This window comes from Kockiozyma suomiensis, assembly GCF_038497685.1.
Source record: "Kockiozyma suomiensis strain NRRL Y-17356 unplaced genomic scaffold V2V93scaffold_7, whole genome shotgun sequence".
Lineage (NCBI taxonomy): Eukaryota > Fungi > Ascomycota > Lipomycetes > Lipomycetales > Lipomycetaceae > Kockiozyma > Kockiozyma suomiensis.
The window spans coordinates 204,949-232,295 of NW_027117670.1; the positions used below are offsets into that span (position 1 = coordinate 204,949).

The following is a 27,347-nucleotide window of genomic DNA, read 5'->3' on the forward strand; positions in this document are numbered from 1 at the left end:
ACAACAGATAAAAATACAATTACATTGATTTCAGATATTGATTAGTCTCTGCGGTGTATAAAATAAAACTACAAGAAACCAATTTCGTCCAATAAGGATCCTGATTAATCGGTGCTCGCCTTGTGCGCGGCAACTGTTCTTTTGTTGATTACCCCAGCACGCCATAGCGGCGTATCATGAAGTGACACGATCATGGCCAATTCTGATGTGCTCAAGAAAACATTTTTCTACGATAATTATCAAATCTAATTCATGTACCGTTGCTCACTATAGATCTGCGTGCTTATATCAAAACCTTCTGTTCATTCTTATCCTCTTCTTAAGCGTAATCCCCCGCGTCTTTTCTTGTCTTCTTCTAGCCTGCAGCCCTTTCTGTTGTCGATCATTTCTTTTCTCTAATCTGATTCGCTTGGTTCTTGTCTCTGTTTAATGCTATATTATGTCGAGCCAGACTCAGAAAGCAAATGAGTCTTCTCCGCTACTCTCTCAGCAATCGGGACTAGAAATTCCTTCCCATACCGATGAGTTCTCGCATCTTTCTCCTTATGAAGCCGAGCTTTTGCGAGCTCAAGTAGTCGTGACTCCCGTTAAGAGCTCCTTTTTTTCAATGTATCGGTATGCTGGTAAGAGAGATCGGTATATGCTGTTTGCCGGTGTTGTTGCGTCGATGGTCTCCGGTTGTTTGCGACCACTTATGACTGTACGTACCGTTCACTCTCACTTTGATTTTCTTTTATCTAATTTTGAGACCAGGTTCTTGTGGGAAATGTCGCTCAGCTGTTCGTCACCTATCGGCCTGAATACGCTGACGATGGATATTTCTACAATCCGAATAATGCCACAAGCGGAAATCATACTTATAATTTCCGCGAATTGATGTACGATAATATGCCTGAAGTCTCATCTCCAGAAGAATTTAAAATGGCAATAAATAAAATTGCATTGTAAGTTTTTCTCATTATGTATAGATATATATTTGTGTACCATAACTCACCTTTCTGCAGTTTTTTCCTCATGCTTGCGGTTACAGACTTCTTTGCTTCAACAATTGCTATTTATCTCTTTGTAGATAGAGGTGAGGTCCTATCATCGAGAATCAGAAGCAATTATCTCAAATCAATTTTGCGTCAAAATATTGCCTATTTCGATAAACTTGGTACTGGTGAAGTAACTTCTCGAATTTCAAGTGACACAGTTCTCGTGCAAGAAGGCATGTCTGAGAAAGTCAGTCTTGCGATTTCTTCAATTACCAACTTTATTGCCGCCATGGTTGTTGCCTTTTTCCGGTCCTGGAAATTATCGTTTATTCTCTTTGGCATTATCGTCAGTGTCGTGGTTACAATGGCTGTTTGCTCCAAATATATGGTGAGATTTTATCGTCGTTCGTTGGCTGGCTATTCGATTGGTGGAACTCTAGCCGAGGAGAGTCTTTCTAGTGTACGAAACGTTCAGGCGTTTTCTATTGAGGAACGACTAGCGCTGCAATATGATGAATTTCTTGCTATTACCGAACTATGGGCGCATAGAGCAGGCATGATTCTAGGTCTTACAAGTGCTTTAATTTGGTTTTTCATGCACTGTAACTACGCCCTTGCATTTTTTCAGGGATCGAGATATATTGCCTCATATTACTTGGAAATCAAGCAAGTCATGTCAACATTGATGGTGATTATGATGGGCGCTTTCTGGCTTTCTCAGATTCCTCCTCATTTGCGATATATCTCGAATGGTATGGCAGCTGCTTCGAAGCTTTATACCACAATCGATAGAAAATCTGCCATCGACCCTTTCAAACAGGGAAAAAGATTCCCCACCGAGGAGCTTTCTGGCTGTGTTGAATTTAAAGACGTTAAGTTCATATATCCGTCTAGACCCCAGTCTATTGTTCTTGAGCATTTTGATTTGACTGTTGAGGCTGGCAAAACCGTTGCTCTTGTCGGATCATCTGGATCTGGAAAGAGTACTATTATTGGTATTCTTGAACGATTCTATAGTCCCATTGGAGGTCATATTTACTTAGATGGTCATGATATCACTGAACTCGACGTTTCATTTCTCCGTGAGCAAATCTCTCTTGTGTCGCAGGAACCTGTCCTTTTTGCTTGCTCGGTGTTTGAAAACATTGCTTATGGGCTCATTGGAACCCGATATGAACATAGTTCTGACATAGAGAAAGAGGCGCTGGTTCGTGATGCGTGTCGGCAAGCTAATGCTCTTGACTTTGTCGAAAAACTACCCTTTGGTTTACAGACTTTTGTTGGTGAGCGCGGATTTCTGCTTTCTGGTGGACAAAAGCAGCGAATTGCAATCGCACGTGCGATTGTTTGTAATCCGGCTATATTACTTCTCGATGAAGCTACGTCTGCTCTTGACACTAAAAGTGAGGGCGTTGTTCAAAAGGCACTTGATCAGGCATCGCAGAGTCGAACTACGATTGTTATTGCGCATCGACTGTCGACTATTCAGAATGCGGATAAGATTGTTGTCATGTCTCATGGAAAAATTTTGGAAAGTGGAACTCATGCTGAGTTGCTCGAGAATAAGGCAGATTATTATTCACTAGTTCAGGCTCAGAAGATCGATTCGGATAATCAACCACAAGTTGATGAGGTCATTGATGATGATACGAATTCAGAATCAGAGCCAGAGAGCAGCTCGTCGACAGCCTATGACACTAGTTCTTTGGACGAGAAGTATGACGAGAAACGAGATTTGCATTTATCGCGAACTAAGACCGGACATTCAGTTTCGAGTTTTGTGTTGCAGCAGAAGATCGAATCTGAAGAAGCTCCCCAAGAGTCTACGCTGGCCTTAATCAAATTTCTGACGACGCTCACGAAAGATAAAAACCATTATTTGTTACTGGGCGCTATTTGCGCTATTGTCAACGGTCTCGGACACCCATCTATTGCTATTCTATACGCATTATGTTTACAGGCATTTAGGGATGGGCCAGATTCTTTTGAGGATATGCTTGCCAAGATTCGAGTGTATTCGTTGATTTTCTTTCTGCTTGGTCTCGTACAGCTCACTTCTTACTTTGTCTGCAATTCCTCTTTGTCGTTGGTTGGGCAGAGATTGGTGCGCCGTATCCGATTTTTGACATTCCGCTACTTTTTGCGACAAGATTTAGTTTTCTTTGATAATAAGGAAAACTCTGTTGGACGTCTGACTGCACTTTTATCCCAAGATGCGCAGTCTGTAGAGTCGCTGAGTGGCGCTACCTTAGGTCAAATTCTGAATGCCTTCTCAAATATCATAGCCGGCACGCTAGTTTCTTTGATTGTTGCCCCGAAGATGGGATGGGTGTTTGTGGCGTGCTTGCCGATTATGATTGGGACTGGATTTGGCAGATTCTCGTTGCTCGCTAGAGTACAGGCACAAGCGAAGACAATGAGTGAAAAGTCCTCTGCGTATGCGTGTGAAGCTGTCTCTACCGTTCGTACTGTCGTGACATTAACTAGAGAACGTCACATCATTGAAGATTACCAGAAAGATTTAGTGTCGCAAGGAAGGAAAATGAGACTGGCGTCACTCAAGTCATCTGCACTGTACGGCACCGCTCAGTCGACTCAGTTCTTGGTCATGGGTCTCGGATTCTGGTGGGGTTCGCGCTTTGTCAGAACAGGAGAGTATACGCCATTCCATTTCTATGCCGCATATATGTCATCCATTTTCGCTGGCCAGAACGCTGGTGTTGCATTTTCTTATGCCGCTGATATGAGTAAGGCCAAGAGTGCTACGATTAGTATCAAGCGTCTTTTTGATCGTCAGCCTGCTATCGACTCGTGGAGTGAGTCAGGAGAGCGTATTCCTTCTGAGAACGTGCAGGGCGAGATTGAGTTCAATGATGTACATTTCAGATATGAGACGCGACCTAAAGTTCCTGTTTTGCGAGGTGTGAACTTACGAGCCAAGAAAGGTGAATATATTGCCTTGGTTGGTGCCTCTGGATGTGGTAAGAGTACAATCATTAGCTTGATTGAGGAATTTTACCGACCGTTGAGCGGGAAAGTCTTGTTCGATGGTAAAGATATCAATACTCTTAATATCAACAATTACCGCAGTCATATCGCACTTGTACAGCAAGAACCTGTGCTTTATGCTATGACTATTAAAGAGAATATTTTGCTAGGGACTCAAGAAGATCCCGATTCTGTCTCAGAGCAGCGAATTGTTGAGGTCTGCCGTCAGTGCAATATTCATGAGTTTATCTCATCTCTTCCTGATGGATATAACACCATGTGTGGCACTAAAGGAGTCTTGTTATCAGGTGGACAGAAGCAACGAATTGCAATTGCCAGAGCATTGATTCGTGATCCCAAGATCCTTCTTCTAGACGAAGCTACATCTGCTTTAGATTCAGAGTCGGAGAAGATTGTCCAGGCTGCTTTGGATCAGGCCGCTAAAGGGCGAACTACGATTGCTGTTGCACATAGATTGAGCACGATTCAGAAAGCTGATAGAATATATGTTTTCGACGCTGGAAAAGTTGTGGAGTCGGGAACGCATATAGAGTTATTGAGAGAGAAGGGTCGGTACTTTGATCTCGTGCATGCTCAGAGCTTGGAAGGATCGGATTAAAAAAAGGGCTTTTTTTTTAGAATTTTAGAGGGTGCTAGAATTGGATTATTGTAATAAATACATATTTGGATATTTGGAAATAATAGTGAGGTAGAAGGTTTCTGCTTGAGCGATAGAAGTATGGACTATTTTCTTACCTGCTCGAAATTGCGAGTAAGCCTCAGCAACCACGCATGCTATAGAACCCACCACTCGCTCCCTTTACAACTACTTTATCGTAAAAACAATCAATACAAAAAAAAATAAACAAAAACAGACAAATTAAGAAAATTACTCACAGAGCGACATCGGGCGTCAAGTAACTAACTTTCTCAAGACTGCGGTATCGGCCACGCCGTATTTGCGGAGTACGTGGCCGATACCGGCACTTCAAATATGATAACATGTGACGTATAAAGTATATCTGAGTCACTGATATTGCTTTTATGCTGATTTGAATCGGACTTGCTTCATTGGTCGTGGTTTTCAATCCATAATAATTTAAACAATATTGATCTAGGAGTGAACACTATTCTGGTATGTGGCGTCTCGCCGACGCTCGCCGCACAGAAAAATTGTGGCCGAGTTCGCGCGATGGTTTGATCGAATTCTTATAACTCTTACTTTCTCCGCTCTCTCTGTCGCCAGAAATCTACCTTTTCACCACTCTACAACATGCCTTCCGCTGTTGCATCGCCTCGTACTCTCTACGATAAAGTCTTTGAGGATCACGTTGTCAAGGAGTCAAATGGAACTTACCTTTTGTACATCGACCGTCATCTCGTTCACGAGGTTACCTCGCCTCAGGCGTTCGAGGGACTTACGAACGCTGGTCGGAAAGTCCGCCGCCTCGACTGCACTGTATGTATCTTATAGCCTACCGTTCGATTTATTGTTGGTGTTATCTAATCCTTTCTTTGTGTGCAGCTCGCCACTGTAGATCACAATATTCCTACCACATCCCGTAAGACTTACAAGAACCTGAGTACCTTTGTGGAACAGGAGGACTCGCGTCTGCAATCTACTACTCTTGAAGAAAACGTCAAGAATTTCGGTCTCCGGTACTTTGGTCTTGATGACGCTCGTCAAGGAATTGTTCATATTATCGGCCCTGAGCAGGGTTTTACTCTTCCTGGCGCCACCATTGTTTGTGGTGACTCGCACACTTCCACACACGGAGCCTTTGGTGCTCTCGCTTTCGGTATTGGTACTTCTGAGGTCGAGCACGTTCTTGCCACTCAGACCCTTATCCAGAACAAATCCAAGAACATGCGAATTAACGTTACTGGAAAGTTACTTCCTGGAATCACCTCAAAAGATTTGATCCTTCACATTATCGGCCAGATTGGTACTGCCGGAGGTACTGGTCATGTTATTGAGTTTTGCGGTGAGGCTATTCGCGAGTTGTCGATGGACGCCCGCATGTCGATGTGCAATATGTCCATCGAAGGTGGTGCTCGTGCGGGAATGATTGCTCCCGATGAGACTACATTTGAGTTCCTCAAGGGTCGTCCTCTGGCCCCCAAGGGTGCCAACTGGAATAAAGCTCTCCGTTATTGGCGGACGTTGAAGACCGATGATGGAGCCAAGTTTGATATTGATATTACTATCAAGGCTGAGGACGTACCGCCTACAGTCACTTGGGGGACTTCTCCTCAGGATGCTCTCCCCGTCACTGGCAAGGTTCCTGATCCTGCTGATCACAAAAATGACGAGACAAAGTTCAATGCAATTACTCGCGCTCTCAGCTACATGGGTCTTGACGCTAATATGAATATTGCTGATATCAAGGTCGACAAGGTCTTTATTGGATCATGCACTAACGCGCGGATTGAGGATCTGCGAGCTGCCGCTAACGTCGTCAAAGGAAAGTACAAAGCTGACAGTGTCACGCGGGCGATGATTGTCCCCGGTTCTGGACTTGTCAAGATGCAGGCTGAGCACGAGGGTCTCGACAAGATCTTCCTTGATGCTGGCTTTGAGTGGCGTGAAGCTGGATGCTCGATGTGCTTGGGTATGAACCCTGATATTATGGCTCCCAAGGAGCGATGCGCGTCAACTTCAAACAGAAACTTTGAGGGTCGTCAGGGCGCTGGCAGCCGAACTCATCTTATGAGCCCTGCTATGGCGGCTGCGGCAGCTGTCACTGGTCACATCACTGATATTCGCGAGTACTACAAGCAAGAGTCAAAGGCCCCGATCGAGATTATTGTTCCTTCGTCTTCTTCGGCCTCAGAGACGACCGAGTCCGCATATGAATACTCAACTGATTCGGATAGCGAGGTTCCCGAGGAACCCGCCGAAGTAGGAGTCACTTCTGCTGCGCAAACTTCGGGATCGTCCAAGGGCACTGGTATTCCTCCATTTACCGTGCTCACTGGTACGGCTGCTCCTTTGTTCCGGGCTAATGTGGACACTGATGCTATTATTCCCAAGCAGTTCTTGAAGACAATCAAGCGAACCGGTCTGAAAGTTGGCTTATTTTATGCCGATAGATTCAACGCTGACGGAACTGAGAAGCCTGATTTTATTCTAAATCAGGATGGTTATCGCGACTCAAAGATCATGGTCGCCTCTGGTCCCAACTTTGGTTGCGGCTCCTCTCGTGAGCACGCTCCTTGGGCTCTCGCTGACTTTGGCATCATGTGTGTTATCGCTTCGTCATTTGGCGACATCTTCTTCAACAATTCGTTCAAGAATGGATTGCTTCCTCTTGTCATTCCTGGAGATGTTATTGCTGAGAAAATCATGCCCGTTGCCGAAAGTGGCAAGCCTCTGACTGTCGACTTGCTCAAGAACGAGGTTCGCAATGGCGATGAGGTTCTGACCACTTTCCAGATTGATGAGTTTAGACGGCATTGCTTGATCAATGGCTTGGATGATATTGGATTGACGCTTATGGACGAGGAATACATTTCCAAGTATGAGCAGTTTAGAAAAGATAACTTTCCGTGGATGGAGGGTGGTTCAAGATTGGTGCGTCCTATCATTCAAGGAAAGATTCCTGGTGTGCCTAATGTGGTTGAGTGGTAAAAAAAGAAGTGTTTATGTTTGTATGGTACATCTAAGTTATTTATACTTTTTTTTTCTTTTATAATATGAATTTTTATGGCATCGTTGAAAACCAGTTTAATATGATCTGCTGTTTCTCCGCATTATAACTGGATTGTGGCAGGGACTAAGCGAGCGTTACAGCATTATTCAATGAAATTGAAGCTGCATTCATATCGATCTATATAAATAACAGAAAACCAGTCCGAAAAGTAAAATGCCCAACTCCAAAAACAGCAAATTTCTTACATTTATACAATGTAGCAATGCACCAATGTCACAACTTTTTATTTGGTTGAATCTTATTCAAAACTGAAACCTCGCAGTTCTTCTTCAAGTGTTTTTGCCATGGCTGTTGCTCGGGCATAGAGTAGTCCGAAGGGCAAATCGCGTTCTCCAACCATAGTCAGCAATAACGAGCCCGAAACAGCATGTATTATGATTGTCGATTCCTAGATATCAATATCAATATGAATGATTTTCGAAAACAGTTGAATAAAAAAAATCGTACCTCATTCTCGACTGCTATCCAGTCTACTTCTCGATCATCTTCGAATAATTCCCCGTTCTCAATAGCTTTAACATATGAGCGCCATGCATTGGCTGAATATGACGCATATACTCTTGGTTTAGGACTCAGGTCTGCTAAATGTATCGCCGAGTTTGTACTTCTAATCGAACTTGGACCATTTTCCCCTACACCAAGAGTACTCTGAGATATAGAAGGCGAGAGAGCTAAAGAATGGCTGGTAACTGCATTGGATACATTAAGAGTAGAGGCTGCGAGAAGATTGCCGCTTGCGGTGAGTAATATGGCCATGACTATGCGTGGAGTATGGACATGGGGATGAGAAAGAGAAGAGGTCGCCGGATTAACTAGTTGATCTGCATTTGTCGATGGGCAAGAAGGTGTGAATGTATCGATAGGCGGAACAATAGTTGTTAATGACTGAGATAATAAGGAGGTTAGCCGCCTCGATTTCAACATTTTGAATTGGTGGGTGCTTTTTTGATGATTGTTGGCAACACCCTCTTAATTATCTCTTCGGATCGCGACAGAGGCTGGAGTTAGTCACGTGATATACCAAACCCCCTTGTCCGTAGTTTCATTTTTACAATATCAAACAAAGCATTGTAGAAGAGATTGATATAATCAATTATACGCAAGCTGTAAATTAGATAAAAATATTTGAATAGAGGATATTATAAAATTAAGCGTGCATGGGCATGTATTTTGCAAAGAGGAAGAGGCATACTATGTTTATACGCGCTTTCAGTCCTTGCTATTACAAACTTTTCATCCTGCCTGTTTTGAGTATTCGTAGGCAAATGACTGCTTGAGGCCTGCTTTGAGTAATTATAGGCCAATGAATGCTTGAGGAGTATCGCTTTCGGCTTTAAACGAGTAGATGTGCTTTGAAGCAGAATGTAAGCGCCGTCCAATAATTTCAGGTCTCCCTGCTCGCTCCCTTCTTTCTTTATATATTCCACTTAGATAACGATTGCCCATCCTTGTATCTTTTTTTAAGAACATCTTTTTGATTTCTCGTATTATTGAATAGTGGTAGCAGAGTATGAAATAAAAGATATTGAACATGTGCGGCTCACTCATATCGACGATGCTGGGCCAGTCAAGCAAAGTAATTATCTGGCAGCAATGGTCTTAGAAATTAAAAGGTCTAGGAAAGATAAAGAAAGATCTAGTTTACTTTATCTTTCCTTGCAATACTCTACTAGAATCTCAAAAACCTGCTAAACGCCCAATCTCCGGTATTAAGAGTCGCACACAAATCACGTGAGTTTTAAATTTCTTATCTGGCCACTCATCTGGTGGCTTAACTGGAAATCGGAAAGGAGCTTGTATGCCGAAAGCAGTGGAAAAAGTCTAGCATTTTGGCTATCGTAACCATCTATGCTCACACTTTGGTCTACGACTTTCCGTCCTCTAACCAAGCCAATCGCTGCTGTAATTAGCATTTCTTCTTCTTTGATTCTGAAAAAACCTGCTCCTGCTTTCACTTCTTTAACTACTTGCCGCCATTTCGCTCGATTAGCCAAAATGACCGACGTCACTAAGTACAAATTCAATCACACGATGTACGTGCTTTGCTCCCGCTATGCTATACTTGTATACATAATTTGTACCCAATTGGAACAACTAATATCTGTATAGGCTTCGTGTTAAGGATCCCAAGGCATCGATCGCTTTTTACCAGGATAACTTTGGTATGAAGCTTATCCGACAGCTTGACTTTCCCGAAGCCAAGTTTTCGCTTTACTTTCTTGCATTCGATGAGGTGAACGCTCTGAACCACGGTAAAGAATGGACCGACCGGTACGTGACTGACTGACTTTTATTCGTATTTCTTGAAAACGAATTGATTGATATACTGACGACGGAGTCAACCAATAGTGAGGGTCTGTTGGAGCTCACACACAACTACGGAACTGAGAATGATCCTGAATACAAAATCACCAATGGCAACACCGATCCTCACCGTGGGTTTGGTCATCTTTGCATGTCGGTTGATAACATCGAGTTGGTTTGCGAGAAAATGGAGGCCAACGGAGTCAAGTTCCAAAAGAGGTTGACAGATGGTCGCCGTATGTTTGATGCACTCTTGCTATTGAGAAAAGAAATCAACTAGCTAATTGTATATCTATTAATAGAGAAGGATATTGCCTTCGCTTTGGACCCTGATGGATATTGGGTTGAGCTGATCTGGACTCGCACTCCCAAGACCGAGAACTTCACCGACCCTACCGGTTACAGGCTCAACCACACTATGGTATGCCGATTGAATAGCAATTATAGGAATCATAATGTACTTACTAGAATAATATAGATCCGTGTCAAGGATCCCAAGAAGTCGCTAAAGTTCTACCAGGAGGTTCTTGGAATGAAGTTGCTCCGCACCGCCGAACACGAGGCTGCCAAGTTCACGCTCTATTTCCTCGGCTATAACAATGACCCTGACTTCGTTGAGAACTCCGGCGTTGGTGTCCACAACTTTGAAGGCGTGCTCGAGCTCACCTGGAACTGGGGCACTGAAAGCGATCCTGAGTTCAAAGGCTACCACAATGGTAACGACGAGCCCCAGGGGTTTGGCCACATTTGTGTATCTGTTGACGATATCGATGCCGCTTGCGCTCGATTTGAGGAGTTGGGTGTTAACTGGAAGAAGAGACTTACTGATGGCCGAATGAAGAACGTTGCTTTCGTTCTTGATGATGACAACTACTGGGTTGAAGTCATCCAGAACGAAGCTATCAAGAAGAACGCGAACTGGTGAAGATTTCGATCTCGAATATGAGCTACCGTAGATGATCAGACTTTAATTGTTAGCGAATTTTTCTAAATGTGTTTCATTATAGTAAACTGTAGACATATTCAGGGGTTGAACCGATAGCCACGTGAGGCTGAGTAAGGTTATTGAAAGATGAGCCCATTTTCGGCGATTTTGTTTTCACCACGCGCTCAAAAAAAAACGTCATCGTCTTGTTTTCTCCCAGTTCCCACCCTCAGAACTATACCTTTTTTGACTCATGCGATTAGTGTTTAAAATAGCTTTAATTTAAGCAGATATCAGACCCTCTTTCTACAGGATAGGCATTTGAAGTATTGTTCGTCGGTCGGAGTTGCCGGTAGCGGATTCGATATAATGGCGAGTGCTGTGGCTGCCTCTCTGTCGGGCTTGAAAATTGACGAATGTTCACGATCCGAAACTCCATTCGGAGATGATGATTGTAGGTTTTGAATATTGAGTGACCTTGCAGTGATCTTGAGCTTACTGTTAAAATGCTTACTATTTCAGCTCCCCTTGCAAAGTCTGAAGATAGACTGCCGCACCCGCGACTGGTGCACAAGTGGAAGAGCAGCAAATCTGTGTTGTCGCTGGCAGTTTCGGATGATTATCTCTTTGCGGGTACAGAAGACCATGATATTTTGGTAAGTTGTCTATCAAGGCTATGGTTTTATTTGTCTTGTACAAGCGTGATGGTTGACCAATTCTGTTTCAGGTTTACGATCTGGACACTTTCCAAGAAGTTTCCGCATTGAAAGGCCACGGAGGAAGTATCTTGGCTCTGCATATTTCTAATCGGAAAGGCCTGCTTTTTTCCGCAGGGAGCGATTCTATTTTAAAAGTAAGATCGATTTGCGTGCCAGTTAGCCATTCTTTTCTACTAACATAGAAGTCAGATCTGGGATACGGAGACTCTCCGCGAACTATACACGGTCTACTCAGTCTTTGATATCGGTGACGTTTTTGCAGTTCTTTACAATGAATATCTTCAAACTGTGTTTTTTGGATCTCAAAATGCGTCTATACAGTGGTGCGATTTAACAACGATCGATCGTCACGCATCTCTCGACAAGTCTGGCATGCCAGGTAACCGTTTCAGCAAATTTTTCAACTCAGCAGGCCCAGGAGGAAAGCGTAGTCAAACGCCTCCGCGTGCGCAATTGTCTGTCGCAAAGGCATTGATAGAGCTGCCATATAATAATGTTGTTCCTTATGCTCACAACGGATATGTGTATTGTTTAATCAATTATAAATCGCCAACTCATCTTGCTGCTGCATCTATTGAAGAGAATAAGGAAACTTTACTTTCTGGAGGTGGCGATGGGTTTGTAAATTGGTGGGTCAAGCGTGACGGAAAACTGAATAAAATCCGTTCATTTCAGAATGAGAATGGTGTCCTGTGCATGACCACTATCGACACATTACTCTATTGTGGCCTTACAGATGGAGCTGTTTCTATTTGGGACTTGGATACTGGACAGCTGATTCGATCTATACATGCTCACAACGGGGACGTATTGTCGATTACGGCGCTTGAAAATTGCATTTTCACGGGCAGTGCAACAGGATTTGTTAGAAAATGGTCGAGAGAAATGCAGTTAGCAGCAAGGTGGCAATCTCACGATGGACTGATTTTATCAACGATTGCCGTGAAGCATGGTAATCGCGCATTGCTTCTTACGGGCGGCAACGACGATTCGATTGTTATGTGGGATTTTACAGACGCTTTTCCTGTACTAAACCAAAATATGTCCTTTGCTGATGACCAGCTTTTAACGTCCTTATCAACTTTTGTTTCATTCAAAACAATCTCAGGATCAGTTGAGGCAAAAACTGATTGTCGACGTTGTGCCTCCTTTTTGAAGCGGCTGTTAAGAACGTCGGGCGCATCTGTGGATTTGATTACAACCGACGACAAACGCAATCCTGTCGTTTATGGCAAATTTACAGCGAACTCTGAGACGAAAACTGGAAGTACTGTATTGTTCTATGGTCATTATGACGTGATTGCTGCATCAGATGCAGACAGATGGGAAACTGATCCGTATGTGTTGTCGGGCAGAAACGGATGTTTATACGGCAGAGGAGTTTCTGATAATAAAGGACCAGTGTTGGCTGCGGTATTTGCGGCCGCCGAGCTATTCCAGGAGAATCGACTTAATGCGAATGTAATATTTCTGATCGAAGGAGAAGAGGAAAGTGGATCTGTCGGTTTTCAAACTGCTGTCAAAAAGAGCCGTGTGCTGATTCAACAAGATAAAATTGATTGGATCGTACTTTCCAACTCTTATTGGTTGGACGACAACGTTCCTTGTCTCAATTACGGATTAAGAGGAGTTATACATCTTGCACTTGAGGTCCATTCCGATCTGCCAGATTTACATTCTGGTGTGGATGGCGGTATCGGACGGGAGCCACTTATGGACTTGACGAAATTGCTCTCGAAATTGACGGATGATTCGGGAAAAGTAAACATTCCTGAATTTTATGAGCCGGTACGGCCGATCACTGAAGCAGAGGAAGCGTTGTACGAACAGATTACTACGAATGCCTCTACACGCTTGCCAAAGAGTAAACTGATGGCCCGATGGCGTCTTCCGTCACTGACCATCCACGCGATTCAAGTGTCTGGCCCGTCTAATCAGACAATCATTCCACGATCAGCTACCGCTACTCTTTCTATCCGAACAGTACCCGATCAAGGCACCGATACAATCAGTTCGACATTGCAACAATTTCTCTCAGCCGAATTCGAAAAACTGAATACTTCAAATAAACTTTCTGTGAAACTCAACAAGCAAGCAGACGCATGGCTAGGAAACCCCGAAAATGTGGCATTCAAAACGCTAGCTAGCGCGGTAAAAGAAGCTTGGGGCGTTGACCCGATATACATTCGTGAAGGTGGAACAATTCCCGCTGTTCGATTCTTAGAAAAGGAGTTTGACGCTCCGGCTGCGCAATTACCCTGTGGACAAGCTAGTGACCATGCGCATTTGGATAATGAACGAATTCGGGTGATTAATCTATATAATGCCAAAAAGATCTGGAAAAAGACGTTTAACGAGTTACCTCAGCGGGCGTGATGCGGAGTTGCAATATATATGTACATATTTATATTAATTCCAAATTGAAGAGTAAATTTATACGCGAAGGAGAAAGCCTTATTATTATTAATAATTGACCAAGAAAATAGAAATGCGATGCCATATATTTCAAAATTTCTTAAGATTCTACTAGATCTCTGCAGAAGTAAATGGACGATTTTGAAACTCGCCGTTTGTAGACGCAGCACCCCTCAAACTTCTCCGAGCTTCTTGATCTTCCTGAGCAAACTGTCTTGCAAGTTCGTCATCCACTTTTTTCATTAGCTCTTTTTGCTTTGCATCATCGGCTGCTGAGGAAGCTGTAGGAGTAGATGACGATGACTTCGACTTTTTCTTGAAAAATGATAATCTCGATTTTCGTTTATCTGTAGATGATGCGGACTCAGGAGCATCAAATTCAGCTTGAAGTGCTCGCGCAGTTTCCTCGTCAGCTTTCAATTGCCAGTTTTCTTCTTCCGCAAGTTTTAAAGAGTATTCTCTATCTTGTTTCTCTTTCTCTTCGTCCTCAAGTCTTATTTGCGCTAGCAGCTGTGCGGTTTGTCGATCAATTTCTTCTCTCCTCCTGTGGTCTTTTCTATCTTCCTCTTCTTGTAATCTTTGCGACAGTCGTTCCGCCTCTGCTAATTCTCTTGCTTCACGCTCAGCAATCTTACGCTGCTTTCGTTCGACAGCTTTAGCTTCCGCAGCGGCCTTCGCTGTTGCTTCCAGTTCCGCCTGACGAGCAGCTCGTTGCGAAGCTTCAAATTCTTGTTTTTGTAATGACGATGAGTTGCGGAATGCTTTTGCGCGTTCATGCGCGGTTGCGGTAGCGAGTGCAGAGATCATTACTTGTACCTCAAAGCCCTTCTTGTCCGTGATGCGAAGTCTCTCGATATTGTTCTCGTTTAATGTTAATTCATTATACCGTCTTGATGCATCAGCTCCGATGAAATACCCGACAGTTGCCGGAAACAAAAATACGTTCAGGTTATAGACGAAAAGCTCGGCGAGAGGCAGTCGGACATTTTCAACCGTAGGATCAACATATACTAATTTAGCATGCATCGTCGAAGCCGAACCGCTACGGAGCAGTTGCGGACGAGTGATATTCACTTGCTCCCAAAAGCAAGTATAAGTTTTAGGGGGTACCATTATGCGCAGGTCTGGATCATATAAAGCTGGTTTGATATAATTGAATGCAAAACCAGGTGAATTACGAGTTCGCTTGAGGCCTTCGTAAAACTTGTTGGGGTCAGATGATGAGCATGCTGCTCTTGGTAAAAACGCTTGCAACTCTGTGTTAATGGACGGATTATGGAGGTGGAGTTGAGCGATTGTAGATCGTTGAAGGGCTCGGTTTGATCCGGACGCTGAGCCTTCGATCTCAGAGTAAGAAGGCGGACCGCAGAAGAACACCGCATGAGAGAGCAGATATTCACCCAATAAGATGTAAGAGTCCGGATCGCCTATCTTTTGAGTCACATTTTCAATTGATAGCGGAGTCGCTATCGAATCAGCTGTAGATACAACGGCAGGTAGAACAGGCGTGAATGGAGCATTTGAGCTGCTAGGCTTCTTCTCGTCCAGAACAGGCGCGGGAGGGACAGCTAGAGATATTGAGTGATCGTAAAACCGAACTAAATAGCGGACTTGTGAAGGCTGGCTATGAAGCGAGGGACAGACGTAGTGAACCTCAATCGTGTCGCGTTCTGTAGGAATAAACACTAGTTCTGCCGCGAAGAGTCAGTAGAGATGCTTGTAAAGAACAAGTTTAATACATACTAGGAACATCTTGATCTGCATATCTCATTTTGTAAGTGTCTGGACAAGTGTTGGCGGATAGACGTGGCCGAATAATAAGCGAACAGGCCGAAAAGAAAAGATTGCGTACGCGTACGCGGAATGACTTTTGGCGTAGAATGACAAATGATTCCGGTTACCAAAGACAATCAGACATGTGTATTTGCTGCATTACGGGATTCGACAATTATCTAATTGCGCGAAAGCAGAATTGGTTCTATGAGGTGACTACATGTTATCCAGAACAGCATTGTGCCTTGTTATATTAATTGTATTGCGTTGTCGTGGCTGAGGAGGGTCTTTGCAGAGACATAACCTCGAGCGACTTTCCGATATCCTTCTCAAATTTAATTAAGTATACAGTGGTTTTTAATAAAGATAAGCAAAAGAAATTGTCAAATACAATTGCAATACTTCTTTAAATCAAACAACAGTCGAGATAATCAAAAGTGAACAATAAACCTACTAAGCTCGCTATCTCCATGAGCGGCCGAGGTTTCAGCTGGGAGTTTATATCCGAGTTGCGCTCCGTTAACGCTCCCGGTATCATCTCTCTATTTCTCTATTTCTCTATTTCTCTATTTATTAGTAGCATTTATATTACCATACTCCCTTCATAATATTCTTTGGCTATTTGTTGAGATTGCTTGCATTGAATATCTTAATAAGTAATTGTTCTTTTTATCTTAACACTTCATACACGCTTATCGCTATAAGCTTATCTCAGCCTAATTACACCTCTCTCCGCACAATCAAATCATGGTCAACACACTTCATCTTAAAGGATCCAACTATGAGGTACTAGTAATCAATTGGAATTCATATCAAAGTACATATGCATATGCTGACTTCTTCTGTAATCCAGATCGGGTTTAAGCATGGCACTCTAGCACGGTCTCAAATTCACGCCTGCCTATCAAACTATGCCACTTATTTCGCCAACGCAGGTATGTCCCCTGGAGACGTCAAGATACTCGCCTCAAGATTCTCTGATACTATCAAAAAACTTGTTCCGCATCTGCATGACGAAATCCGCGGCATTGCCGAAGGTGCCGGTGTTCCCTTACTCGACATTGTAGCCCTCAACTCGCGCTCGGAAATCGCTCTCGCTGCGACACCGAAAAGCAGCAGATTGGTTAGCGACGACGAAGCTGAGCTGCCGGTTCCGCCTGATGGCTGTACAACTTTTGCCGAGAATGTGGATGGTAGACAGTGGCTTTCTCAGAATTGGGATTGGCAGACTTCGCAACTTTGCAATTTGGTGTTACTTGAGATTACGACTCCGCTTGACTCTCCTTCGAATGCGCGGATGCTGAAAACTATGACTGAGGCAGGCTTATTAGCTAAAGTTGGCTTTAACTCTGAGAAAGTCGGCGTGTGCTTGAATGCCCTTCGCGCCACGGATTTGGACACGAACAAACTTCCCTTGCATGTTCTACTAAGACTAGTCCTGGAGTCATCAAGTGTTGCAGACGCTAAAGACCGATTCACGAATTTGTACAATGATGGTGCTGCTTGCTTTGGGCATTTTGGAGTTGCAGATGGAAAGGGGGAAGGACATGCGGAGAGCTGGGAAATTGGACCGTATGGTATCGGCGTTATCTCGCGGGACGACGAAGGCCGATTGTATCATACAAATCACGCGTTACTTGAAGGTCTCAAAATCAACGAGGTTATCTGGCTTGAAGATACCAAGGAGCGAATTACTCGTCTTAAAGAGCTAGTTTCTCGTTCAGACGAGAAGGTCGATGTCAAAACGCTGGCTATTGCTCCACAGAAAGACCGCATTCTCTCATTCCTAAAGGATGAGGACAATTTTCCCAACTCGATTTGTCGGGCTAATGATGCTGGTGTCCCGGGTTTGTTGGGCGAGATGCAGACGGTGTTTTCGATGATCATGGACTTGAAAGAGGATATCGCGTGGGTTATTGTGGGTCGTCCGAAACAGGTACTGGAAGAGTTTACTCTTGAGTTCTAAATATACACTCTGCATTTATTAGACGCTCAAGGCTATACTAATGTACTGGTTTGGATTACACACAAAGTAGATATTAATATTGTAGTGGGAGGGAGTATGCTTCCCGTAAATGCACTCCAAAACAATTATGTCCCAATGTCAAGCTTTGTGGTAAGATCCCAAATCAATGGATTAAACCTCGCATTCTCGCGTGGCAGTCTGCGCGCAATCACCCGCATTATTTATATACAGCTCTAGAGAGTCTTAAAAAATGTCTTCTTCAAAGGCGGCCCTTCATCGAAAGCGCAGAAGTTTACCTTCCAACGCATTCGCGACTACTCATAATCCAAATCGGACTGGTCTTGCGCGCTCGTCTAGTTCTAGATCTGTTCCTCCCTCGAATATGGGAGGCGGCAAAGAAGACATTTCCACCTCGGCGAGCCCAGAAGCTCTCGCTGAGGAGTTGAAACGGAATGGATTGGGGAAGGAAAGCAGGCGGCAAAGGACTATGAGATTGCTAAAAAAGTTGTGGACAAAGATGACGAGAGAGATCGCGTGCGATACTGGGGACAGCGGAGTCTCTGCGCTGAGAGACGTCGAATTAGACCAGATTGTGAGCTTCTTACTTGTTCCGTTTCCCCTTGAGAGGGTAAGTAAGATGCTTTTGTTACTTCTCGAAAGACTAATTTAACAATTATCCAGGTCATGCTCTTTGGCTTTCTCACATGCCTCGACTCATTCCTATATTCATTCACAGTTCTTCCTTTACGATTTCTAATGGCATTGGTAACTATCGCTCGATCAGCGGTAATCAAAAAATGCGTCGTATGCTCAACGTCTCAGAAAATTGACATCATCAAATTTCTCGTGATTGCTATTACAGTCTACTTACTCACCTCATTGAATGCCAGTGTCATTTATCACAATATCCGTGGCCAGTCAGCAGTCAAATTATATGTCATGTTCAGCGTTCTTGAGGTTGGTGATAAGCTGTGCTGTAGTTTTGGACAGGACGTTCTTGCCGTTTTGCTAGCAAATAAAACGCTCAACGGGCCCATCTGGAAATTGTACGTGTTTGGGAGCGTGGCAGTAGGCTACAATTTATTGCACTCGGCAGCTTTGTTCTGTCAAATGATTGCTCTTAATGTGGCAGTTAACTCCTACTCAAATGCTCTACTTACATTGTTGCTCAGCAACCAGTTTGGCGAAATCAAATCCACAGTCTTCAAGAAATTCGAACGCGAAAATTTATTTCAGCTCACCTGTGCCGACATTTCAGAGCGTTTTCAACTCTGGGCTATGTTGCTAATCATAGGACTTCGTAATGTCGTTGAAGTCTCGGGGTCAACAGGAGGTGTGATTCCGCAGTCTTGGAAAGGATGGAATACATTTGTGGGCGCATTATTGGGCCCTGCGATTGTTGTCTTGGGATCTGAGATTGCTGTTGATTGGCTCAAACACTCGTATATAGCTAAGTTTAACAAGCTGCGACCTAGAGTGTACTCTCGATTTTTGGACGTGTTTTGTGCAGATCATGTCCGCAGCGCAGATATTAAAAACATCAGAACTTCATGGGGAAGTAAAGAAATGAACGTTACGCGTCGAATCGGAGTGCCAGTTTTTCCTCTCACTTGTATCTTCATCAAGAGTATGATGCAGCTCGTACAGTTAATATCATCGAAGAGACAATTTACCTTACCGACCCGAACCTCACCTCGTATGAAACAAACTCCAGTTATCGAAGCGGCAAATCAAACTTCTGGCGCCAACTTTGTCGAGATAGTTTCAGCTGGCGTCGGTTCTGTCATTGAAAACAGTGCCTTTGGCAGTATTCTATTGCTGATATTTTTTGCGCTTGTTGGCTTTAAATTGGCACTTGGTCTAGGTTTACTAGAATACAGCACACGACGACTTGAGCGACAACGATTGAAAGAAAATACAGCAGCTGTCGTGCAATTCGAGGATCGGTTTTTTGACGAGCGCGTATCAGGGGAGCGAAAGGGCGGTGCTTGGGGTCTAGTTGATATGGGTGATGGTATGCGAGAAATGATTAATAAAAATGCAGATACAGATAGCGTTCCCAGTACCCCTTTATCGCCTGTCTCTGGAGTGTCGTCATCTGCGTCGTCGGTGCATGGCGAGCCTGCAAGGCCGCGAAGAGCCGTCGAATTGCAAGACGTTGAGCGATTTCAAATGGTTGCAAAACGAATTTGGTAAAAAGGATTGATGAAGTTAATTTAATTGTTATGGGAATTGCAGGAGTTTTCCTTTTTAAATGCTTTGGATATTTTTTTGTGCTCTTGGAGATATAATCAATGATTTTTCGGTTATAATTTCTCATAAGTAATCCACATTTCAAGAAACACTAATAGTATACAATAGTAACCACTCACCACTATGACGAGATAAGAAGATACAACCTCTACATCAATCGCGCAGAAAACTTCAAAAGCCGATAAAAGAAAAAGGAATTTAGAGATTAAATAGAAATGTCAAACAAAGTACACCATAATCCACAAGTGAAACCCCCTAGTTCACAATCTTGAACGATATCAAGTAAAAAAAGTTTATCAAAGTGTATCAAGGCTCTACCTGATGTTTAAATCGTCTGGTATTGTGCGGTTTCTGATCAATTTTGATGAGACCTTTACAAAAGATGTGCTTTTGCGCACACAGAGAAAACAAAAAATTTATTTCTCTTTCTTCTCCTCCTGAGCTGAAATATCCTCATGATCATAAGTTCTGTCATCATCCAGCTCGACGTCTTTGACAATAGTCTCTACTTCTTTGGACTGGTTTTTCCAGGTACTCTTGCTCATTTTCTGTTCACGATCTAAGAGGGTTTTGTCGGGGAGACGGTAAGAATTTCCAATACGGTCCCAGAGAGTAGTGAACTGGCCATAGTTGTAATTGAAGTACAAATGGTGGATAGTATGGCAAGCGGAACCGTTGATGGCGGGATTCTGCGTAATATACTCGCCATCATGAATGAGAATTGTCCAGATGTTGATGAAGGAGAAGAGTATGAGGTAGGCAAGTTTGTGAAGGGGGAAGATGAAGGGAAAGAAGTGGTAAGGGAGAGACTGCAGGTATCCGTCAACGGGGTGAAACGCGTGAGACGCAAATGGCGTAGGCACGATCCACTTGTGATGAGGCTTATGCAAACGCTTGTACAGAAGCGGGTGGTGCAGTCCACGGTGGATAGGATAGATTCCAAAGTCGGTGAATGCGATAAAAAGAGGGTACTGCAAATAGAGATATTTCTTGCCGTACTCGAGAGGGTCCCAGTAAAGTTTGCCGTAACCGTGGATCTCGGCTAAGAACCATGGTACGGTAAGAAGCGACATGAGAGGCATTGCAGTTAAAGCCTGGTGTATCTCAAGTCGAATCTGGTTTTTGAGAAACTTTGGATGTTCCATCGAACGCTTATCAAAGATGAAGAAAAACGATAGCGACGCGAAAAAAAAGTATAAAGCGACGCCAAAGAACCATGTTATGAGAAAAAGGGAAAGCGTCTGGCGGTAGACATTTGAGCGGGCAACTGTCGACAGATATGCTTCCTGACCGGGAGGAAAAAGAGTGAATTCATAAGGCTCAGCGGGGATGTAGGAGAGCGAGAGGTTCTTCAATAAGACCTCGAACAGTTCCGACGAGGGCACCGATGCCTGAATGACAGAATGTACTGCCGCCGGGACGGGGAAGAGGGTAGCGTAAATGCTGTCAAAGACATACTTGTCAGTGGCCTCAAGTACGATATCCATTGCTGCAGCGGATATAACAGGAAAAATGCTGCTGAAGAGAAGAGGTGTACAAGATGCAGAGAATGGAGACGGACGCAGTCGTACTTAACCAAAGACCGATGGCGAGGCATAAGCGCGCAAACTGCATGAGCTTAGTCAGACTCACACCACTCAGCACGCAACCCGAATCGAGATCCGAGATCCGAGGGTCAGATAAGCAAATCCGCGATTTATTTCGTATTCGCTTCGGTTCGTCAGGCCCTAGATCGCCCTGAGAACGCTCTCGCTGCCAACTCTCGGATTCGTAAATACTACTCTTCGTCATAGCACTATAGCTGATAATAATAATAATAATAGATGACAATAATAATAGTGAATTTTTTTTAGTACGGTAGTAGAGTATAGGATTATTTACAACACTAGAGCCGTTTCTGATTGCATGTTTGTTCGGCAGCTGCTGAAAACCAGGTTCCTAGCCCGCAAATAACAGGCTACCTCTATTCCCATTCTCAGTTATGCGGCTCACTGTCGGTCTCTGCTCTCGCTCTTTTCTGGATCAGAAAAAGAAATGCACAGGAATGACAGATTTGCTCAGATTCAACTACTCGCGAAGCAGAGAGCGATCCTAGACAAGTCCGGATCAGCTCGAATTCGGATTGACTGCGGATGATCTAGCCGTTATATGTTATTCCTCGAGAACTGAGAGGATATCTTCATTATGCCGACATGAAAACAAAATTAAGACATATGCGTAAACAAAATAAACTATCAAAACTCCTTCTGTATGCTCTGCATGCGAATTGTCAAAAAATCAAAAAATGAAATCTTATAATCTCTAAACCACAGCTTCATAGCCCTTGCGCGCATGCTCTCCAACCAACAGCCCACACATCTCTCCAGCTTCGTTCGCATCCTCATCCACGTTCTGAAAAATAATAGACGAATTTCCGCCACTGCTACCGCGCCGTCTAATTCCACAAGTCGTCTCCCCTGGTTTCAAGACGCAAGCAACCTCTGCATCGTCTTGCGTACTCTTTTCCTCCTCATGTGCGCCCTGCTTACCAACTTTGGTGAACGTCGCCAGCACAAGCCCGGCAGAGCTGATACCAGTAGCAAACCAAAACGCTCCTTTGTAAGCTTTCGCAAGAATAGGAGCGGTGATTGGCGATGTCGGCATATTCACAACTTCTTTACGAAGGATACTCGAAACTATAGAGGTTGATAACGAAATGCCGAGTGATCCGGCCAAATGGTTGATTGTATAAAATATTCCTGCCGCTGTAGATTGTTCATTTTTGGAAACAGCAGAAAGAGTATGCAGGTTGACGACGTTGTAGGTCAAATCTGCTCCCATCACAGCAAGACATAAAGCAGGCATCACCATTGCTGCATATGGCATACCCAGCGGCACCAGTGCCCAGAGAAGAGATGCGGTCACGAAAAGCATCTGCGCAAAAATGAGAATTATCCTTCCCGGTGCAATATGAAGAATCGATGAGATGACTGAGACTGCGACAATAGACGCTAAAATCTCTGGAAATAGGTAAAAAGCAGCCAATAGTGGCGACGCCCCCATAACATTCTGCAAGTACAAACCACCGTAAAAGTTGAGCACACCAGTAAAACACATCCATCCGAATAAAACAATAACCATGTTAATCGCAAATCCAGGAAATCTCCAAATCCGCAGCGGCATCAACGGTCGCTCACATTTAGATTCCCACCAGACAAAAGCTGCTAGAACCACGAGACTAAGAATCAAAATCACAATAACGTACGGAGTAGCCCATCCATTTATGGAACTACTAGCCTGTGAAGCGGCAAGCACAAACATGATGCAGCCAACAGTCGATAGCAATGCCCCCATCCAGTCAAGCTCCATCGACCGTTGCCAGATTTCTTTTGGTGTGAATTTGATGTTATCGTTGATGCTATCTCCAGGAACAACAAAAATTACAAGAACAGTCAACACAGTGAAGATTATAGTGTAAAAATGAAAGATACTGCGCCAACTAATATACTCAATGGATATACCGCCAGTTATAATTCCCAAAAGTAGACCAACCGGTGCTCCGGCGTTGAAAATCGCCATAATTCGATTTTTTCGTCGTCCACTCTTATATGTTGAACCAAGAATTCCTACTCCAGCCGATGGACATGCAGCAGCAGCTAGACCCTGCATTCCACGACAAACATCAAAGACAATGTGGTGAGTTGTAAAGGAGCCTGCGAGACACCAAATAGCAAACCAAGCGTACGAAACGACGACTAACCGCTTTCTTCCTATACGATCCGCCATTCTATCCTCGACATCAGTCAATGTTCCAGAATAACTAGCCGGTATACTTACCCTGAAAATAGCAAAATTGTAGTCGCAGACATGAGCTGGTATGAAGTAGCATTCCAACTCAGATCACCACCAGAAATTTCAAACTCGCGGCCCAAAGCTGGTACAGCAATTTGCATGACTCCAGTCGAAATAGTGTTCATAACAGTCGAAAAAGTCAGGATAATAACTGCCGAAATCTCGTGAAATGTGGTCTTGAAAACTTCTGGCCGAGCTTCGGGATCCACTAGCGAATTCACGGAGGGTGCGTAGACGTCCTCTCTGGCGTACTGATAAGACGTGTTGGCGATAGGGTCATCGTCGTGGCTCTTCTCGTCGACAGAACTTGTTTCTGACTCTGAAGCTTGCACAGTGAATTTTTCTGCTGTCATAATGGCGAGTTATATAGCAAAAAGCTCTGTAGCTAAAGCAGATATTGTTTGGTTGTATGGTTGTGATGGCGGTGGAGGATATATGCGCCGCGATAACGATAAAGGTGGTGGTGTGAGCGGCGCCCTAAAAATGTGGCCTCGTAGTAAGTGAGTGGAATGAGAACGGGCTAGGCAAGTCTGTTCTACTTCGGTTGCTCGGCAAGTTCTGAACCCCAGAATTTCTTATATCAGTCAGAAATTCCTCGAAAGCTGACTGCATCGTTTCATTTTTGGTACTATATAGATACAGTGGCAAGAGAATATTTCAGGAATTCTTTGCTATCAATGTCAATTTTTATTACTATGAACTCAATCCAATGCAACTACAGAACCGCTACCGTAAAATAATACCTATGAAGGAAAACCCCATCGACACCATGCAACCTAAAACCCACACACCCAAGTATCTTACATCAATCTCTTTTCCAAAGAGTTGTACTTCCTCACCATCTCACCGCCAATCAACCGACTCAATTCATCTTCACTTTCCGATCTACATTCTTCCTCATCTTCCTCGGCAACAAAAAGTCTCGCAGCTTCTTCGTCGCATCCTTCAACACGAGCGCCTTGCTTTCCTACATTTGCAAACACAGCACAAATAAGCGCAACACTGCTGGTCGCGACAGCAAACCAAAACGATCCCTTATATGCCTTTGCAAGTATCTCAATTGGAAGAATCATTCCTCCGTCTGGCTGCACAGGAATCGTTTCTTTACGCAAAATACTTGACACAATCGATGTTGACAAGGAAACACCCAGGGATCCAGCAATGTGACTAATTGTGTAGAAGATTCCCGCCGCTGTAGATTGTTCCTCTCGCGAAACCGTCGAGAGAGTATTAAGATTGATGACGTTGAATGATAAGTCGGCGGAAATGACTTCGAGGCATACTGCCGGCAGAATCATCGCAAAGTACGACAGTCCAAGGGGGACAAGCGCCCATAGTAAGGAAGACGTGAGCATCATTAGTGAAGCCAAAACTAAAATCAATCTACCTGAAGCTCGGTGAAGGATAGCTGCCACTATCGATACAGCCGCGATTGAAGCCAGTGTCTGCGGAAATAGGTAGAAAGCAGATTTGATCGGCGAAGCGCCCATGATATTCTGCAGATATAGCCCACCATAGAAGCTAAGAACACCAGTAAAACCCATCCATGAAAACAATATTAAAACCATAGAAACAGCAAAACCCTTAGCTTTCCAGATGCGGAGTGGCATAAGAGGATTCTCCACTCGCGATTCCCACCATACAAAAGCAACAAGAACAACAAGAGACAGCACAAGAATAGCAATGACATAAGGATTCGCCCAACCTCTTGCGGCAGATGCAGCCTGCGAGGCTGCCAGAACAAAAGCAATACAGGCCGAGATGGAAAGCGTGGCCCCAATAAGATCAATTTCTGCGATACGTTTATATACTTGCTTCGGACTCAACTTGATATTGTCGTTAATATTATCACCCGGAACGACGAAAATTGCAAGTAGCGTAAAGAAGGTGGAAACCATCGTGTAAAGATAAAATATGCTTCGCCAGTTGATGTACTGAATCGTAACTCCACCAGTGACTATACCCAAGAACGCGCCAAATGGAGAGCCAGCGCTGAACACGGCCATAACACGATTCTTCCGGCGGCCATCCTTGTAAGTCGAGCCAAGAATACCGACTCCTGCTGAAGGACAAGCCGCAGATGCAAGACCTTGCATGCCTCGACAAATGTCAAAGACAATGTGATTGGTGGTGAACGACGCAGCAAGACACCAAATAGCGAACCAGGCATAAGCGACTACTACCAACCTCTTGCGACCAATTCGATCAGCAATTCTAAAAATTGTCAAAAATAAGCTTCAATTGTAATAATGAGTAAAGATTTCTGCATACCCAGAAAATAATAGGATAGTAGCTCCAGACATCAGCTGGAATGAAGTGACAGACCACGACACATCTCCACCAGAGATCTGAAAATACCGAGCAAGAGCAGGAACAGCGATCGACATGACGCCTGTCGACGCCGTGTTCATAACCGTTGCAAAAGTAAGCACAAGAACAGCGGCTGCCTCATGGAGATTCGATTTGAATACCTGGGGACGCGCTTCGGGATCGATATAGTTTATGCTCTCGCTTGTGGACACATGCTTATCGCTATAGTGACTCTCCACATTGACAATCTTTTCGGACTCGATAATGATCTCGTCATCAACAGAAAGAGACGTCATTTGTTCTGGACGCAAAGTAAATACAGTTAATGAGTTAGCGCCATAGCTACGATAACGGGCGAAGTGCTCTATATATGTAGGTCCCTTTCCATAAGTAGCCTTGTAAACTAAGTGGGCGCTCGGGCGCTGGTCTGGAGCAGCGAGTGCCTGCGCTCACGTAACAAAGCCGTCCAAAGTCTGGAGGCGCTCGTTGACAATACCAAGACAGCCGCCGCATGCACGAGTCAGATTACGTGAGTCAGGCGCACTTCGATAAATGGCTTAGTGAAGATTTTGGCCTCGGCGTGTGACGAAGTTGATTTAAATCCGGCCTTTTAGACAATTTAGCATGGAGATATGGACTATTTCGCTGAATCAGGTTTCTCAGTTCATTCTCGTGTAAATCCTCTCTTCTGAGATCCATTTACAAGTGTTGTGATTGTATTGCTTTGGTCTGCAACGACTACTTAGCTTTCATGTCAACATCGAACTACCAACACCAGCGATTTCTGGCTCGTCCACCTACTCAGCTAAAGCAGTTGCGATAGGTCCTTGTTTATGAGAATGCAAGATTGATCTTGACGGCAGCTTCGTTAAAGTTAGCTCGCTAGAGATTTCCTCTTGCTGGATTAATTGGTAAGTAATTGTTTTAGAACTGGGCTAAATGGCGTATATGCCTCCGGGCTTAAGACTACTTTTGTCATCACCTGGTCTGGTCCCTTTATGGCACTACCGTACCTTATGATTATAACTCTATCAGCAGTAGTTATCGATAACGTTATCATTTCTCTGAATCTCAATTTTCTATTTTAGCATCATGAACAGGTTCCAAATGTCCAGTCTTTTCATGAACTTGATGACTTTTGAATTCCACGGGCGATAAGCCGATTAGGATTAG

The 27,347-nt window shown here is 44.0% G+C and overlaps 11 protein-coding genes across 11 annotated transcripts; 6 read left to right on the forward strand and 5 right to left on the reverse strand.

The window, feature by feature from the left end:
- Positions 1-439: 439 nt before the first annotated feature.
- On the forward strand, positions 440-4,584 carry V2V93DRAFT_324706 (P-loop containing nucleoside triphosphate hydrolase protein; the record flags this gene model as incomplete). Its single annotated transcript, XM_066907478.1, has 3 exons — positions 440-700; positions 754-944; positions 1,005-4,584. The coding sequence occupies 3 exons, from the start codon at positions 440-442 to the stop codon at positions 4,582-4,584; spliced, it is 4,032 nt and encodes a 1,343-aa protein (XP_066765627.1).
- A 608-nt stretch (positions 4,585-5,192) lies between these two features.
- Positions 5,193-7,788, forward strand: V2V93DRAFT_346332 (aconitase family-domain-containing protein). Its single transcript, XM_066907894.1, has 2 exons — positions 5,193-5,424; positions 5,491-7,788. The coding sequence occupies exons 1-2, from the start codon at positions 5,239-5,241 to the stop codon at positions 7,594-7,596; spliced, it is 2,292 nt and encodes a 763-aa protein (XP_066765628.1). The 5' UTR covers positions 5,193-5,238; the 3' UTR covers positions 7,597-7,788.
- On the reverse strand, positions 7,628-8,633 carry V2V93DRAFT_346335 (uncharacterized protein). The gene is made up of 2 exons (XM_066907895.1): positions 8,126-8,633; positions 7,628-8,066 (listed from the first exon to the last, which is right to left on the reverse strand). Exons 1-2 carry the CDS (start codon positions 8,600-8,602, stop codon positions 7,917-7,919), a joined length of 627 nt encoding a protein of 208 aa, XP_066765629.1. The 5' UTR covers positions 8,603-8,633; the 3' UTR covers positions 7,628-7,916.
- An 882-nt stretch (positions 8,634-9,515) lies between these two features.
- On the forward strand, positions 9,516-10,974 carry V2V93DRAFT_369589 (Glyoxalase/Bleomycin resistance protein/Dihydroxybiphenyl dioxygenase). The gene is made up of 5 exons (XM_066910058.1): positions 9,516-9,711; positions 9,788-9,949; positions 10,028-10,218; positions 10,285-10,403; positions 10,461-10,974. The coding sequence occupies exons 1-5, from the start codon at positions 9,527-9,529 to the stop codon at positions 10,905-10,907; spliced, it is 1,104 nt and encodes a 367-aa protein (XP_066765630.1). The 5' UTR covers positions 9,516-9,526; the 3' UTR covers positions 10,908-10,974.
- A 43-nt stretch (positions 10,975-11,017) lies between these two features.
- On the forward strand, positions 11,018-14,125 carry V2V93DRAFT_369592 (uncharacterized protein). The gene is made up of 4 exons (XM_066910059.1): positions 11,018-11,361; positions 11,430-11,563; positions 11,635-11,760; positions 11,816-14,125. Exons 1-4 carry the CDS (start codon positions 11,277-11,279, stop codon positions 14,000-14,002), a joined length of 2,532 nt encoding a protein of 843 aa, XP_066765631.1. The 5' UTR covers positions 11,018-11,276; the 3' UTR covers positions 14,003-14,125.
- V2V93DRAFT_369593 (uncharacterized protein) lies at positions 13,952-16,257 on the reverse strand. The gene is made up of 2 exons (XM_066910060.1): positions 15,785-16,257; positions 13,952-15,732 (listed from the first exon to the last, which is right to left on the reverse strand). Exons 1-2 carry the CDS (start codon positions 15,810-15,812, stop codon positions 14,153-14,155), a joined length of 1,608 nt encoding a protein of 535 aa, XP_066765632.1. The 5' UTR covers positions 15,813-16,257; the 3' UTR covers positions 13,952-14,152.
- Positions 16,258-16,350: 93 nt separating this feature from the next.
- V2V93DRAFT_369594 (acyl-coenzyme A:6-aminopenicillanic acid acyl-transferase-domain-containing protein) lies at positions 16,351-17,951 on the forward strand. Its single transcript, XM_066910061.1, has 2 exons — positions 16,351-16,598; positions 16,666-17,951. Exons 1-2 carry the CDS (start codon positions 16,562-16,564, stop codon positions 17,778-17,780), a joined length of 1,152 nt encoding a protein of 383 aa, XP_066765633.1. The 5' UTR covers positions 16,351-16,561; the 3' UTR covers positions 17,781-17,951.
- A 211-nt stretch (positions 17,952-18,162) lies between these two features.
- On the forward strand, positions 18,163-19,976 carry V2V93DRAFT_324335 (eukaryotic membrane protein family-domain-containing protein; the record flags this gene model as incomplete). Its single annotated transcript, XM_066907467.1, has 2 exons — positions 18,163-18,408; positions 18,462-19,976. The coding sequence occupies 2 exons, from the start codon at positions 18,163-18,165 to the stop codon at positions 19,974-19,976; spliced, it is 1,761 nt and encodes a 586-aa protein (XP_066765634.1).
- A 50-nt stretch (positions 19,977-20,026) lies between these two features.
- On the reverse strand, positions 20,027-21,566 carry V2V93DRAFT_369597 (uncharacterized protein). Its single transcript, XM_066910062.1, has one exon. The coding sequence runs from the start codon at positions 21,518-21,520 to the stop codon at positions 20,450-20,452; it is 1,071 nt and encodes a 356-aa protein (XP_066765635.1). The 5' UTR covers positions 21,521-21,566; the 3' UTR covers positions 20,027-20,449.
- A 322-nt stretch (positions 21,567-21,888) lies between these two features.
- Positions 21,889-24,489, reverse strand: V2V93DRAFT_346352 (major facilitator superfamily-domain-containing protein). Its single transcript, XM_066907896.1, has 2 exons — positions 23,850-24,489; positions 21,889-23,799 (listed from the first exon to the last, which is right to left on the reverse strand). Exons 1-2 carry the CDS (start codon positions 24,215-24,217, stop codon positions 22,335-22,337), a joined length of 1,833 nt encoding a protein of 610 aa, XP_066765636.1. The 5' UTR covers positions 24,218-24,489; the 3' UTR covers positions 21,889-22,334.
- A 20-nt stretch (positions 24,490-24,509) lies between these two features.
- V2V93DRAFT_369600 (major facilitator superfamily domain-containing protein) lies at positions 24,510-26,672 on the reverse strand (the record flags this gene model as incomplete). Its single annotated transcript, XM_066910063.1, has 2 exons — positions 26,136-26,672; positions 24,510-26,078 (listed from the first exon to the last, which is right to left on the reverse strand). Coding segments are annotated over exons 1-2 (1,744 nt in total), but the record flags the coding sequence as incomplete, so codon positions are not given.
- Positions 26,673-27,347: the final 675 nt, after the last annotated feature.

Coding starts and splice junctions, on each gene's coding strand:
- V2V93DRAFT_369589 (XM_066910058.1), top strand. CDS start 9,527: ATGCTCACACTTTGGTCTACGACTTTCCGTCCTCTAACCAAGCCAATC. Junction 9,712..9,787: donor TACAAATTCAATCACACGAT/GTACGTGCTTTG, acceptor ATATCTGTATAG/GCTTCGTGTTAAGGATCCCA. Junction 9,950..10,027: donor GGTAAAGAATGGACCGACCG/GTACGTGACTGA, acceptor GTCAACCAATAG/TGAGGGTCTGTTGGAGCTCA.
- V2V93DRAFT_369592 (XM_066910059.1), top strand. CDS start 11,277: ATGGCGAGTGCTGTGGCTGCCTCTCTGTCGGGCTTGAAAATTGACGAA. Junction 11,362..11,429: donor TCCATTCGGAGATGATGATT/GTAGGTTTTGAA, acceptor TTACTATTTCAG/CTCCCCTTGCAAAGTCTGAA. Junction 11,564..11,634: donor CAGAAGACCATGATATTTTG/GTAAGTTGTCTA, acceptor ATTCTGTTTCAG/GTTTACGATCTGGACACTTT.
- V2V93DRAFT_369593 (XM_066910060.1), bottom strand. CDS start 15,812: ATGAGATATGCAGATCAAGATGTTCCTA. Junction 15,733..15,784: donor TGCAGATCAAGATGTTCCTA/GTATGTATTAAA, acceptor TCTTCGCGGCAG/AACTAGTGTTTATTCCTACA.
- V2V93DRAFT_369597 (XM_066910062.1), bottom strand. CDS start 21,520: ATGGATATCGTACTTGAGGCCACTGACAAGTATGTCTTTGACAGCATT.
- V2V93DRAFT_369594 (XM_066910061.1), top strand. CDS start 16,562: ATGGTCAACACACTTCATCTTAAAGGATCCAACTATG. Junction 16,599..16,665: donor TCTTAAAGGATCCAACTATG/AGGTACTAGTAA, acceptor CTTCTGTAATCC/AGATCGGGTTTAAGCATGGC.
- V2V93DRAFT_346335 (XM_066907895.1), bottom strand. CDS start 8,602: ATGTTGAAATCGAGGCGGCTAACCTCCTTATTATCTCAGTCATTAACA. Junction 8,067..8,125: donor GGATAGCAGTCGAGAATGAG/GTACGATTTTTT, acceptor ATTGATATCTAG/GAATCGACAATCATAATACA.
- V2V93DRAFT_346352 (XM_066907896.1), bottom strand. CDS start 24,217: ATGACAGCAGAAAAATTCACTGTGCAAGCTTCAGAGTCAGAAACAAGT. Junction 23,800..23,849: donor ACAATTTTGCTATTTTCAGG/GTAAGTATACCG, acceptor TGTCGAGGATAG/AATGGCGGATCGTATAGGAA.
- V2V93DRAFT_346332 (XM_066907894.1), top strand. CDS start 5,239: ATGCCTTCCGCTGTTGCATCGCCTCGTACTCTCTACGATAAAGTCTTT. Junction 5,425..5,490: donor TCCGCCGCCTCGACTGCACT/GTATGTATCTTA, acceptor CTTTGTGTGCAG/CTCGCCACTGTAGATCACAA.